At 36.3% G+C, this 15,600-nt stretch overlaps 2 protein-coding genes across 2 annotated transcripts; both read right to left on the bottom strand.

Annotated features, from left to right (window-relative positions):
• Window positions 1–999: 999 nt before the first annotated feature.
• Window positions 1,000–4,004, bottom strand: LOC128218842 (lysocardiolipin acyltransferase 1-like). The gene has a single exon (XM_052926573.1). The coding sequence runs from the start codon at window positions 3,970–3,972 to the stop codon at window positions 2,818–2,820; it is 1,155 nt and encodes a 384-aa protein (XP_052782533.1). The 5' UTR covers window positions 3,973–4,004; the 3' UTR covers window positions 1,000–2,817.
• Window positions 1,601–13,786, bottom strand: LOC128218843 (lysocardiolipin acyltransferase 1-like). Its single transcript, XM_052926574.1, has 2 exons — window positions 11,651–13,786; window positions 1,601–1,624 (listed from the first exon to the last, which is right to left on the bottom strand). The coding sequence occupies exon 1, from the start codon at window positions 13,737–13,739 to the stop codon at window positions 12,585–12,587; it is 1,155 nt and encodes a 384-aa protein (XP_052782534.1). The 5' UTR covers window positions 13,740–13,786; the 3' UTR covers window positions 1,601–1,624; window positions 11,651–12,584.
• Window positions 13,787–15,600: the final 1,814 nt, after the last annotated feature.

Genomic DNA, 15,600 nt, shown 5'->3' with positions numbered 1-15,600 from the left:
GTAATATAAATAACACTAAAATACAGAAAATAATAGTTATCAGACTATATTATTATAATAGCATATCATTATTGAGTTTAAATAAAAAAAAAACTTTTATCAATTGTTATTGATGATTAAATTATTATAAACACATGAAATTCCATGTACAATTATTAAGAATTTTAATTCAAAACTTCAGTCGTCACTCTTTACCAAAACTCGTCAACACAGAATGTCTTGATTTTGGCATCTTTGGTGGTTTTCTTCATGTCAAAGGGGTGTAAATGTGTTAGACAAATGTTACATTGTCAATAAAAGTTACGCTCCTTATGTCATGTAATACAGCAGTTATTGAAAAAAAAATTCAGTTCAAAGTTAAAACTATTTGCCCTCGGTCGTGGGAGGACCAAGCGAACTAATGCTCTTGCCTTGTCAGGGGGGTCCAACGTAATTATTTTTGCGGCATTTTACGTGAGGGACATGTTCAAAGCGAAACAGAATGGCGGATTTTTTGAGTATTTTGGTGTGTTTGAAGGATATTTTCACCTGCTAAGTCAGTTTATATAACTGTTATCGCAATATAAATTCGCCTACCAGAAGGACAGGGCGTGTAAGCTCCTCTCGGTTGTTTAATCTATGATTAAGAGACCTTAAAGAGTTATTGAATGTATAAGCTGAACGAATGTTTCTTCACAAAGTAAATATAGAAAATTGCGTGATTTGAAACTGTTTTGGCCTCGGGTTATAATTCACTGGTTATTTTCCGTCCATGGCAAACTGTTTTGACTATTGAGCGGCAAGCAATTCAAAGAAAATAAAACTATGATCCACTGTATGCTTTTAATTGCAAACATTTAAGATAGCGAATACATATAGATAGTGGCCGTGATCTTGATACATTGAGCCATGTATATACTACAATAAGTAAATGAACAAGCGCGTGTATGTCTGACACTGAATAAACAGTTCATTTAATACCAGCGTTAGTTCTAATGCAATATAAAGCATAACAGTATATAACATATTGTTTCTTTATTTTGAACCTACAAGTTTATCTTTGTAAGCGCAATTAATTCAAATAAATAGAATTTCATTTTATAATCACGCAAACGACATAAGTATAACGACCAAGTCGTACACAACATGTGCTACTAAAATATTTTGAAACAAAATTTAAACATACATAATTCATAACATGGTAAGTACAGGGAGACGCCAAATATCCAAACATTTAACTATAATCTTTCTTAACGGACACAAGGATTAAAGCAGAATACACACTCAATGATAGACACACAATGCCAGAAGATAACAGTTATACATGACATAAATATTAATATCGTTATCCATAATGGTCGGGGTTTCCTCGGTGGATCCTTTCTAACCTAGCAGAATCATTATGTCCCCAAACCTCACAGCCATAATCTATGCATATATTATAAAACTAAGGAGCAAGTATGTTAGCTTGATTTAACCATGTAGTTTACGTGAATAAAAAATGTTATGTTCTGTTTAATACAATAAATTGATTAATATGCAATTAAATGAAATACATGTCCATATTTGATCTTAATCGAATGATGAAGGCGCAACAAGCTTAAGTGTCATATTTCAATTAGCTGAATTAAGTAAAAAAAAGTACCTTATCGTGATTATACCATAACAGAAAAAATGTGCTAAGCTTGATCTCGTTATAAGGATATTAAGTGTTCATAAAATTGGGGCCATCAACAAACATTGACGTATGTGTATAAAATAATGCTATAGCCATTTGCTTAAAGCAAAAGTTATTGCGCATTTTAAATGAAAACAATTCAAACAATTCTCTAAGTTTTCTTAAAGTGTATATGGAATGTTCTGAATTTTACCGTAATATAGTCAAGGCCTTTGAATCACATGGTGTTTCCTAATCGAAACGGGACAGATACAAGCTTAAACGTACAATCCATCTGTCAGATACATCAGCTTTAACAACGATATCAATTTAAATTATTATCAAAAAAACATAATCATATGGTGATATTAAGTAAGCACGTTTTTCGAATTAGCCTACGTGCATGTTCGAAATTGTAAGTCAATGCATCAAAATTAACAAATAAATAAAAGATAAGCAGTCGTTCGTACCATGTGTTATTGCATGGTATTATGTGTGTCACTGCACGGTATAATGTGTGTAACTGCACGGTATAATGTGTGTAACTGCACGGTATAATGTGTGTCACTGCACGGTACAATGTGTGTCACTGCACAATATAATGTGTGTCACTGTACGGTAAAATGTGTGTAACTGCACGGTATAATGTGTGTCACTGCACGGTACAATGTTTGTCACTGCACGGTATAATGTGTGACACTACACGGTATAAAGTGTGTCACTGTATGGTATGATGTGTGTTACTGCACGGTATAATGTGTGTCACTGTATGGTATTATGTGTGTCACTGTACGGTATAAAGTGTGTCACTGCATGGTACAATGTTGGTCACTGCACGGTATAATGTGCGTCACTGTATGGTATGATGTGTGTTACTGCACGGTATAATGTGTGTCACTGCACGGTACAATGTTGGTCACTGCACGGTATAATGTGCGACACTGCACGGTATAATGTGCGTCACTGCACAGTATAATATGTGTCACAGCACGGTATAATGTGTGTCACTGCATGGTTTAATATGTGTCACTGCACGGTATTATGTTTGTTACTGCACGGTATAACGTTTTTCAAAAATGTTTTGTTGGGCCTATTTTCACCGTGTAAGAACTTCACAAATGTATCCACCTATATGTGTTCCGCTCCAAGATTACTCTAGTGTTTGTCATGTGCAAAATCAATCATTTTGTGTCGGGTAGAGGTGTCAAAATTGTAAACAAGTTATCAAATCCGATCACAGTACTCACTATTATACACACCGGAACAGACCAGAGGAAGCACAGTCTAAACCAGGGAAAGAACACCAACCAGTAAAGCGTGCACATTGACAGCATTGACCAAAACACTAATGCTCCGATTAGATAAACCTTCAGATCCATTTCGATTTCCAAGTTTTGCTCATCACTGTAACCATTCTGGGCGTTGTAGTCCCGGTAGCAATAAAATTCTTTTAGAAAGTCTTCCTTTATCCTCCAGCGGTCTTCAATCCATCTTGAGAGAAGCCCGTCATTGTCTGTTGGCACCGTGTCAATGTCAAAACAATCTATTTTAAAAACGATTACTCTGGGAATATTGCCAGTAATAAGGTCGGTTTCACGCTGCATAACGTTTTCCGGATATGCCACGGTTACATCTACGATCTGGTCAAGTTTATTATATTGCTTCATATGCCCAACGAGAGCTGTAAATCCCAGGGTCCTTGGGTGAAGGACATGGTCATAATCATTCAGACTGTTTTTCTCCGCGTATTCCTTGCTTCTCTGCCGACTTAAAGATCGAAAATCTGTCCCTTCAGGAAAGAACAACAGCTGTGGAGCGTAAGTTAGGCTGTTGAAGTGTGACAGGTATTCAACTATTCGCTCTCGGTCGCTGCTCCATTTGCGGTGCAGGAAGAGAAATTTGGCGGCTTGCATTGCCCACCCTACTCCTGGAATGTGCCGTAATTCATTTTTCAAGCAAATTTTTAATCTCCGTAATGATGCGTATCGCGCCTGAACTGCGAAATAAAACAGCCAATCCAGTCGTGTTGGATGGTTCATCACAATGAGGGAGCATCTGTTTTTGTTCATGGCAGTTACGTCCCCCTGAATCACAATTCGTACTCCATATAACAGCTCGTACGCCGCAACGAGAAACGCAAACCATGTTGATACTATAGTATCAAATATCCATTGTGCACAGTGAAGCTTTAACATAAACGCGGTCATGTGTATAGGTGACAACACAATAAATCCCACAGTGCTGGACAAGAATAGTGAAGACGTGAAAATAATTCCACCTAACCATTTCTTAACCGATTGTTTATATCCTCGGCTGTTTCCAATTATATCTGCCATAACTTTTATATTGTATATACAATGGACACGATCATAATGAAATATAAACTCACTTTACTATCATACTCGGTTAATTGAGTACGTATCTTAATTAGAGAGCAAAGTTTGATTGTATTGTTAACATAAATAACCTCGTACATGGTTAAAATGCATAACAGCCATAGTACACTTGAAGATTAGCTATATCTCATTCATAAGCTTCATATGAACACGTGCGAACACTCATAATTGACATGACTAATTGTATTGCAAATTTCTAACATTTAACTTAAAATTTGATAACTCCAGCTTCGCAAATAAATTAAATTTTATTTTCTGACGTTTATTTTCCGATATTCCCCTTTAAGCAATACTATGTACGTTGATCGCAATAATACGTATTTACCATGTGTACGTTGATCGATAAAATGTTAATACTCACCTTCAACGGTGAAACCCCCGATACACTACTAAGCTATACTGAGTTGTGTACCGTGGGCGATTCGGCTAGAAAAAACCCATCTCACAATCATATATAATAAATGAGGCGGAAATATACACGGACACTCTTACTTAAGTGTTCGTTGAAAAGGAATTCTGGCAAAACGTGAAATTGAACCCGGCCCGCCAGATCACTACACATTTTACAACAGCCACTAAGACCACCCGCCTGTGGAAACGACTGACATTACAAGGTTATTGAAGAGTATTTAGTTGCAACATGCGACTTCATAGGTATAATTTCATAACGTATATAATGTTTCCCTAATAAACAAATACAATGTAATTGTGCTTACACGTTTTCAAGTTTTGCTGTTACTTGTACACATTGATGTTTATGCATTGTGTATTTTGTTTGTAAAACTGATGCCCAAATGGGCCTAGTTTTTGAATAAAACTGAATAAATAAACAGGAAGTAATTTTGCCTCCCGTGCCTCATGCATACTGATTTAAACGAATTTTTGTCAGTCAATTTTCCAACGGTATATATGGGGTGTAACGGAAGAAAGTACCGTGGTTGCTGATGCTTCTTAAGTTGATGTGTATTACTAAAATGTCACGTGAATTATTGTCTATAATGAAATGTTGTTGCTGTAACAAAAACGAAATTGTTTTAACAAATTTATTTAGTTAATAAGAAACATGAATAACATTTGGATAGCTTTTTCAAAAAGAAATACAAAAAAATTTGTTTGTTGTTTTTGTTTATTCTTTTGCATTTCTAAATAACAAATAACTGCTTGGGTTTTGTTTATATTATTTGAGTTAATCAATGTCTACCCGCGTCTATTTGCTACATTATGATTTACCCCAACCTTGACGCCCTCACGATTTTTTTGTGTTTAAATGACATAAGTGACAAGAGACAAAAGTGACAATTATTCCCAGTTAAGTCCATATGTTAGAAGACTTGAAGAAACAGAGAAATACAGGATATCCTGGTGCGACCCATACCCTAACAAAGAGCGAAGAGACCTCTTGGTTTTTGAACTTGCTCGATGTAAAGCACCGATACATGGGATAAAACTTTCCTGGGCTGAAAGAGTACTGAGTAAACCATCTCCCCGGTTTTACCCTTTAAATGTCAAGCGCTAGGGCGTTACTGCTAGGTAGCATATATTAACGTCTTTCGGTTTGACGCGTCCGGGGTTTGAACCCGCGTCCTTCCGCACCAGAAGCGAACGCTCTACAACTGAGTTAATGGGGCAACCGGTAATCCGGGCGGTATTTAATATTGTTCTTATCCTTGATGCCACGTGACATCTTATTCTAAGCACGGATTTATTCACTTAAATCATTGACCTACCAGTTTATACAAACATGTAGGTCGGTAAGTAAACTGAACAATCTTAACTGGAAGCTATAAAACATTCTATTGTTCACAGATCTTACTGCTTAATTGCTGAGCAGCAAACAAGGGGTCAATGATAAACATGGTAGTATCATTTGCAAAAAGACGTATGTGTGAATTTATTTCACGGACGATATCATTTATGTAGACAAGAAAGAGTAAGGGTCCAAGAATTAAACCTTTCGGAACTCCGGCAGATATTATAACGTATCAGACATAGTACCAGACATGACAACGCGTTGTTTTCTATCACTGAGATTATCGGTAAGCCATAATAATAGGGGACCAGAAATACCACTTTCTCTAAGTTTGAAAATGAGGGTTTCATGCCATACGCGAACAAAGGCCTTTGAGATGTCACAAAATACTGCTCGTACTTCTTTACCCTCATCTAGAGCGAGGCAGAATGAGTGATAAATAGATACAAGCTGATTAACAGTGGAATCCTTAGGAACAAAACGTGACTGAATTGGTGTAAGGAAGTCGCTTTGACGGAAGAAATTGAACATGTATTTATGCAAAATTCTTTCTAGAACCTTACTTAGAACACTCAAAAGGGATATTGGACGGTAATTACAGACGTCTGACTTCTTAAAAATCCGCGCATACATGAGCCAATTTCCACTGGCTAGGTACCTTACCAGAACGAAGAGAGTAATTAAAAAGGTCTCGAAGGGGCTGTGAAATTTCGGTTGCTATCTCCCTTAGAACATATCTGTTTATAGAGTCCGGTCCTGTTGCTTTACCAGTCTTCAGAACCTTTATTGAGACAAGAACATCTTGATTGGAAATATCAAAATCCTGCATGGTAAGGGCATCAGAGACAATGGGAAGAGGGATGTTAGGTATAGTAAGAAGGGTCTGTGATTGGAAAAAGTTGTTCGGAAAAGTTGCCTTGTCGATGTTTGATTCGTAAATGGTGCCGTTGTGGATGAGAGGGGAATGTGCTGTGATGTGACGTAGGTCTAGTAAATTGTTTAATGGTTTTCCAAAAGTCTGTTGAGGAGAGGGTATTATCTCGTAGTGTCGAAACAAGTTTTTCATAAAAGGTTTGCTTGGCAGTTCTTATAATATGGTTAGCATGATTGCGTATCATCCTGTAAGCCCGCCAGTTGTGTTCATTTTTTGAGGAGAATCTGGCTCTTCTATATGCTCTTTGTCTTTCACGGATTTACTTACGAATTTCAATATGAAACCAGGGAGGGTCCTGAGTGCGAATCGTAATAAACTTTGATACTTTCATCAGTTGATTCGTGAAATTATTAGCGTACATATCGATATTTGTGTGGAAACAGGAACTCCAGTCAAAAGATGACACAAGCGATCCAAGTTCGACATAGTCCCCTTGTGAATATTTGAATAACGAACTTACTGATCCAGAAATGGCTCCCCTACACCACATTTTAAAACAATTTCTGATGATGAAACTAAGAATAAGTCGAGAAGAGATTCTGGGTTTACGGTAAAATGAGTAGCGTTACGAATGACCTGTGAGAGACTGAACTGTTGACATACGAACTCAATCTTTTGTCCAGATAATGATTTATTCATATCAAGATGGAAATCACCTGTAATGACTATGTCTTTAATACCAGTATCAACCGTCAGTGATATTGAGTTGGTAATGGATTCAAGAACATATGAACTAGAATTAGGAGGTCTGTAAAAAGTACCCAAAGGAAGATGTTTAGTTTTAATGCGTAATTCGAGCCAAAGACATTCTACATCATTAACTTCAAGATCACGTCGGTCTAATACAAATATGTATGTCAGATTTGATGAAGACAATGACACCTCCATGTGGGTCAGTAGGGTTGTCTCTTCTACAATGTATATGAAAGGCAGGAAAATGCAACTCAGAAGTTTTAACATTAAAGATAATTGATGTTGAGCACAAAACAAATATGTTGCCTAATCAAAGTTTTTAATAAAATTCTCAATAATTTCTGGTCAAACTATAAACTTAATGACTTTATTCCTGGGGATCTTCGTTATTTATGCGATTATTCACTGGCAATCAACTTAAACTTAATAATACACGTTAAAACACTATAATTAATTAATATTTTTATTTAAAGATTTACGAACTACCTTTACGTATAAAGCATAAATCTGAGGTTGTTTTCGATGGAAAATTCCAAGGTGTTACGAATAAAAATTACTCATACATGAGGCCATTGATTGGTCACTAGCACTGATGTCTCATGAGTTTAAGTCACTACATCAAACCAAAATACAGAAAAGCTCTACATATATCTAGATTACGCTTGTCGTCACACAGGTTAGCTGTGGAAACTGGAAGGTGGCGTAGACCAGAAAGTCATATCACGAACGCAAATGTATAAAATGCGGGGTATTGGAAGATGAATTTCATTTTGTTCTGGAATGCGATGGTTATAAAATATCAGGAAAAACTATATAAACAACTACTTTTGGCGGTATCCAAGTTTCTTCAAATTTATGCAATTGATAAATAGTGAAAGTTCAGTCGAATCAAAAAATCTTGCCACATTTACTTTTAATGCTTTTGAAATAAGACGCCATTTAGTATATGACTGGCGTGCTTTTACCTATATTATTTGAATCGAATACATGTTGTCTCTCCCGACATGAAATTCTTCCTTCAAGTATATAAGTTTCATATTGCTATTTCAATATATTATGTAAACTTACTATGCCAGATGACATCTTGCTGTACCAGTATATTATTATACTTGGTTGTTTATTCTGCTATGCTATGGATCTTGTCATATTTGCTTGCATAATAAAGTCTTCTTCTTCATCATCGATGTATTGATGGGAAAAACATTTCAAATAACGTTAACCTTGACATTTGACCTATGGACACCAAACACAATAGAGGTAAGCTACATGTCATGAGAAAAGTGTACAGTCGAGTAATAACCATGAAGTTTGGAAAATAGGAATATATACATGCAAGCTCAGTTACAACATGCACAGATATGCCATATTTGCCGAGAAAATACGGAACAATTGTGGATAAAATCGACACGTTTATTTGTAAACATCGCCTCCTAAGCAACAATATGTTCAATAACTTTTTAATCTTTAAAGTTATGCTACCAAACTAAGATGTTGAGCGAAGGATATGTTTTTTGCCACATACTGGACGCATGACATCCCTCAGTGATACAATTCATAGATATCTTTTATTCAAAAATGACCTTGAAGATGTCACTGACCTGTTTCTTTCAAATCAAACGACTTTTGCTGTTTCAATTGTTTGTGATAGGCGGCAACATCCAATTGCTGAGTAATGTGTGTTGTTTTTGATGGCAGACAATGTAAGATGACGTCATTTGCTAGTGCGGACCTTATAAGAGGCACGCTTACATGGGACGATGCACCGTCTTGAATTGATAGCACAGGGCGTTGTGGTACTGCACATAGCAGGAAAGTTTGTTTAAACCACTGGAAGTAAAGAATTTGATCCATAAAACTGCTATTAGAGCATGTGTTGGTATGCACCTCCGGGAAGGATGTTTGTAAAACATGATCATTGGGGGGAGACCGTTCCTAGCGTGATTTACACAACAGTGCACATAAATATTCTCGTTTTTCGCCACTGATAATGAGAAAGCATGTAACATTCGTGTATCACCTTTTGACCTGCAGACTTATTCAAAAAGAGGGCTGCTTTGTCACAATTATATGTGTGCTCAGGTTTGTCGAAAATGTAGTTCAGCTTTCGAGCGTTTCATTCAATAAGCTAAAGTACTCTCAGCGGTTTTGTACACTGCCTAAACTAGCCCGACTCCTGTCCAATGCGTCAGACCTGCGTAGCCGAAGATCAGGATGCCTTGACTTCAGCCCTGCCACCATTTCCTGGACGTTCCATATTCAGTGAAAACATCGCCTTTTGGCGCTCCTTAGCGATACACCAAGCGAAGCAAAATACTTGTTGGATGGAAAGAGGAAATCCGCTGTAAGCCATGTATGATATGTAGCTACAAAGTGCAGATTCCTCCTCATTAGTTATAAGGGCTGTTTTCATACCAAGTTTTGGTTGAAGTGGAACTTTACTGTTAATTCTATCCAACAATGTCTTTCTTGGGACGTTAAAATGTTTTGCACTCGCGGAGATACTAATTCTGCTTGACTTAACCGCTTTATGTATGCAGATAACATTGACTCTTCGGACTATTTTCGTAATTTAGACGGTTGATTTTTCATATCTGTAATTTACCTTTGTAATTCAAATAACAATAAACTACAGAAAATTATAGTTAATACCAGACTATATTATTATAATAACATGTCACTATTGAATTAAAAAAAATATATAAATCGTTATTAATGTTTAAAGTATTGCAAACACATGAAATTTCATGTACAATTATTAAGAATTTACATTCAAACATTCAGTCGTCACTCTTTACCAAAACTCGTCAACACAGAATGTCTTGATTATGGCGGTTTTCTTAATGTCAAATGGGTATAAACGTGTTAGACAAATGTTGCATTGACAATAAGAGTTACGCTCCTTATGACATGTAATACAGCTGAGTTATTGAAAGGTTTTTTGGTTCAAAGTCGGAACTATTTGCCCTCGGTCGTTGGAGGACCAAGTGAACTAATGCCCTCGCCCTTGCCAGGGGGTCCAACTTAAATTATTTTTGCAGGATTTTAAGACAGGGACATGTTCAAAGCGGAACAAAATGGCGGATTTTTTTAGTATTTTGGTGTGTTCGAAGAATGTTTTGACCTGCTAAGTAAGTTTATATCACTTTAAACGCAATATAAATACGCCTACCTAGTGGACAGAACGTGTAAGCTCCTCTCAGTTTTTTTATCTATAATAAAGAGGCCTTAAAATATTATTGAATGTATAATCTGAACGAATTTTTGTTTACAAAGTAAAAATAGAAAATTGCGTGACTTGAAACTGTTTTGTCATCGGGTTATGATTCACTGGTTATTTTCCGACCTCGGCAAACAGTTTTGAATTTAATCGTCAAACCATTCAATAAAAATGAAAGTATGATCCAAAGTTAAGTATGCTCTTAACTGCTTAAAACAAACATTTCAGATAGCGAACACATACAGTTGGTCGTGATCTTGATACATTGAACCATGCGTATACTACATTAAGTAAATGAGCAAGCACTAATATGCCAGACAGAGCATAAACAGTTCATCCAATACAAGCGTTAATTCTAATGCAATATAAAGCATAACAGTATATAACATATTGTTTCTATATTTTTGAACCTACAAGTTTATCTTTGTAGGCGCAATTAATTCAAATACATAGAATTTCATTTTATAATCACGCAAACGGCATAAGTATAAACGACCAAGTCGTACACAACATGTGCTACTAAAATATTTTGAAATAAAATTTTAAACACATATAATTCATACCATGGTAAATACAGGGACACGCCAAATAGCCAAACATTTAACTATAACCTTTCTTAACGGACACAAGGATCAAAGCAAAATAGACACTCAATGATAGACACAAAATGCCAGAAGATAACAGTTATAAATAACATAAATATTAATATCGTTATCCATAATGGTCGGGGTTTCCTCGGTGGATCCTTTCTAACCTATCAGAATCATTAGGTCCCCAAACCTCACAGTCATAATCTAGCATACGTATATTATACAACTAAGGAGCAAGTATGTTAACTTGATTTAACTATGTAGTTTACGTGAATAAAAAAATGTTATGTTCTGTTCTGTTCTGTTTAATACAGTAAATTAATTAATTTGCAATTAAATGAAATATATGTCCATATTTGATCTTAATCGAATGATGAAGGCGCAACAAGCTTAAGTGTCATATTTCAATTAGCTGACTTAAGTAAAAAAATTACCTTATCGTGATTATACCAAAACAGAAAAAAATGTGCTAAGCTTGATCTCGTTATAAGGATATTAAGTTTGCTCATGAAATTGGGGCCACCAACAAACATTGAGGTATGTGTATAAAATAATTTTATAGCCATTTGCTTAAAGCAAAAGTTTTTGCGCATTTTAAATGAAAACAATGCACTTAACAAGTTTTCTTAAAGTGTATGTTGAATTTTCTGGATTTAACCGTAAATAAGTCAAGGCCTTTGAATCACATAGTGTTTACTAATCGAAACGGGACAGATATAAGCGTAAACGTGCCACAATCCATCTGTCAGATGCATCAGCTTTAACAACGATATCAATTTAAATTATTATCAAAAATATATATAATTTGATTTTAATCAAATTTAACAAATAAATAAACACAGGAGATAAGCAGTCGTTCGTACCATGTGTTACTGCATGGTATTATGTGTGTCACTGCACGGTATAATGTGTGTCATTGCACAATATAATGTGTGTCACTGCAGGGTTTTATGTGTGTCACTGCATGGAATTATGTGTGTCACTGTACGGTAAAATGTGTGTCACTTAACGGTATAATGTGTGTCACTGCACGGTATTATGTGTGTCACTGCACGGTATAATGTGTGTCACTGCACAATATAATGTGTGTCACTGCACGGTATTATGTGTGTCACTGCACGGTATAATGTGTGTCACTGCACGGTATAATGTTTGTCACTGCACGGTATAATGTGTGTCACTGTATGGTTTAATATGTGTCACTGCACGGTATTATGTGTGTCACTGCACGGTATAACGCAGCAATGTCCATTTTTTCCAAAATGTTTTGTTGGGCCTATTTTCACCAAGTAAGAACTTCACAAATGTATTCGACCTACAAGTGTTCTGCTCCTAGATTACCATATTGTTTGTCATGTGCAAAATCTATCATTCCGTGTCGGGTAGAGGTGTCAAAATTGTAAACAAGTTATCAAATCCGATCACAGTACTCACTATTACACACACCGGAACAGACCAGAGGAAGCACAGTCTAAACCAGGGAAAGAACACCAACCAGTAAAGCGTGCACATTGACAGCATTGACCAGAACACTAATGATCCGATTAGATAAACCTTCAGGTCCCTTTCAATTTCCAAGTTTTGCTCCTCACTGTAACCATTCTGGGCGTTGTAGTCCCGGTAGCAATAAAATTCTTTTAGAAAGTCTTCCTTTATCCTCCAGCGGTCTTCAATCCATCTTGAGAGAAGCCCGTCATTGTCTGTTGGCACCGTGTCAATGTCATAACAATCTACTGTAAAAACGATTACTCTGGGAATATTGCCAGTAATAAGGTCGGTTTCACGCTGCAGAACGTTTTCCGGATATGCCACGGTTACATTCACGATCTGGTCAAGTTTATTATATTGCTTCATATGCCCAACGAGAGCTGTAAATCCCAGGGTCCGTGGGTGAAGGACATGGTCATAATCATTCAGACTGTTTTTCTCCGCGTATTCCTTGCTTCTCTGCCGACTTAAAGATCGAAAATCTGTACCTTCAGGAAAGAACAACAACTGTGGAGCGTAAGTTAGGCTGTTGAAGTGTGACAGGTATTCAACTATTCGCTCTCGGTCGCTGTTCCATTTGCGGTGCAGAAAGAGAAATTTGGCGGCTTGCATTGCCCACCCTACTCCTGGAATGTGCCGTAATTCATTTTTCAAGCAAATTTTTAATCTCCGTAATGATGCGTATCGCGCTTGAACTGCGAAATAAAACAGCCAATCCAGTCGGGTTCGATGGTTCATCACAATAAGGGAGCATCTGTTTTTGTTCATAGCAGTAACGTCCCCCTGAATCACAATTCGTACTCCATATAGCAGCTCGTACGCCGCAACAAGGAACGCAAACCAAGTGGACATTAAAGTATCAAATATCCATTGTGCACAGTGCAGCTTTAATAAAAACGCAGTCATGTATATAGGTGACAACACTATAAATCCCATAATGCTGGACAAGAATAGTGAGGACGTGAAAATAATTCCACCTAACCATTTCTTAACCGATTGTTTATATCCTCGGCTGTTTCCAATTATATCTGCCATAACTTTTATATTTTATATACAATGGACACGATCATAATGAAATATAAACTCACTTTACTATCATATTCCGTTAATTGAGTACGTATCTTAATGAGAGAGCAAAGTTTGATTGTATTGTTAACATAAATAATCACCTCGTACAGGGTTAAAGTGCATAACAGCCATAGTACACTTGAAGATTAGCTATATCTAATAAACTTTATATGAAAACGTGTGAACACGCGTACTTGACATGACTAATTGTATTGCAAATTTCTAACATTAAACTTCGATGTTAATAAGGTAGCGAATATATTAAATTATATTTTCTGACGTTTATTTCCCGATAGTCTCCTTTAAAGCAATAATATGTACGTTAATCGCATTTATTTGTGTACCGCGGGTGATTCGGCTAGAAAAAAATCTCACAATCATAAAAAAAATATTTATAATAATTGAGGCGGAAATATACACGGACCCTCATACTTAAGCTTGCCCGTTGAAAAAGAATTCTGTCGAAAGCTCAAACTGAACTCGGTCCGACAGATCACTACAAATTTAAAAAAACAGCCGCTAAGACCACTCGCCTGTGGAGACGATTAACGTTACAGGGTTATTGAAGAGAATTTAATTGTAACATGCGACTTCATTGGAAGAAGAGTCGTCTCCCTTGCCTCATGCCTCCTCATTTAAACGCGATTTTTGTCAGTGAATTGATGGGAACAGATTTCAAATAACGCTAACCTTGACATTTGACCTATTGACACCAAACACAATAGAGGTTAGCTACATGTCAAGAGAAACATCGCCCTTAAGTTTCGTAGTCCTTGATAAAAAAACCTTTTACTGCTTATTAATATTATACCAAGTTAAACTGAGTTAAACACTATTACCCGTGACCTTCACCTTTGACCAACATATTACCGAAACAACAGCTGTCATCAATTGAATTAATGGCAGCCTACCACTGAAGTTGTTAAAACCTATTGTACGGGCATTGGTGTTTTTATTTGAAGAACATTTAACGTGTGTCAAATATCATAAACACCAAAAAGAATTATAAAGATTTAGACTATCATCTCATTCACTGGAAGTAGAGACTGGTCGATATATTACTATTAACAGAAAAAAAATGTAAACTTTGTTCACATGACACTGTGGAGAATGAATAGCATTTTCTACTTTGTTGTACAGCCTATTTTGATATTAGAACAAAATATCGTATTAAATTTTATTGGCCAAAGATGGCTTAATTTAAATATTTGATGTGGGGAAATAGGGATTTATTTTTACAAAACTTAGCTATGTTTATATATTGTGCTATGAAATTAAAACAGTAAAAGCTAGAAGTTTAACTGCTTTTATTGGTTATATTTTCGTATATATTAATAGGATATTGCTTTAGTAAATGTCTTCTAGAGGTTCAACAGATACAGAGCAAACACGAATTGTAGTCATTTGACCTTTTACCACTAAGTGTGAACTTTAACATGAACCCAGCTGGTTGTAACATGCACCCTGCACATGGTAGCAATATGGTGAACATTTGTGGCAAGATATTTAAAATCCTTCAGGCAGTTCAAGAGATATGGAATGGATATGAACTGTAGTCATATGACCTTTGACCTCTAAGTGTGACCTTGACCTTGAACCTAGGTAGTTGTAACATGCAACTCGACTCAATATGATGAACATTTATGGAAAATTCCCTTTCCAAAAAGAGGTTCAAGAGATATAGAGTGGACACGATTTGTGATGGACAGACTGACAGACAAAGAGACGTACAGACACATACGTGCCATATCCCCCAGATGGAGGAAAAATCCCCCGTAATTTCGGGTCACGGACACTACGGACCATGGACATTACGGACCAGACACTA

This window comes from Mya arenaria, chromosome 15, assembly GCF_026914265.1.
Source record: "Mya arenaria isolate MELC-2E11 chromosome 15, ASM2691426v1".
Taxonomy (NCBI): domain Eukaryota; kingdom Metazoa; phylum Mollusca; class Bivalvia; order Myida; family Myidae; genus Mya; species Mya arenaria.
This window is presented reverse-complemented; position numbering and strand designations above follow the sequence as displayed.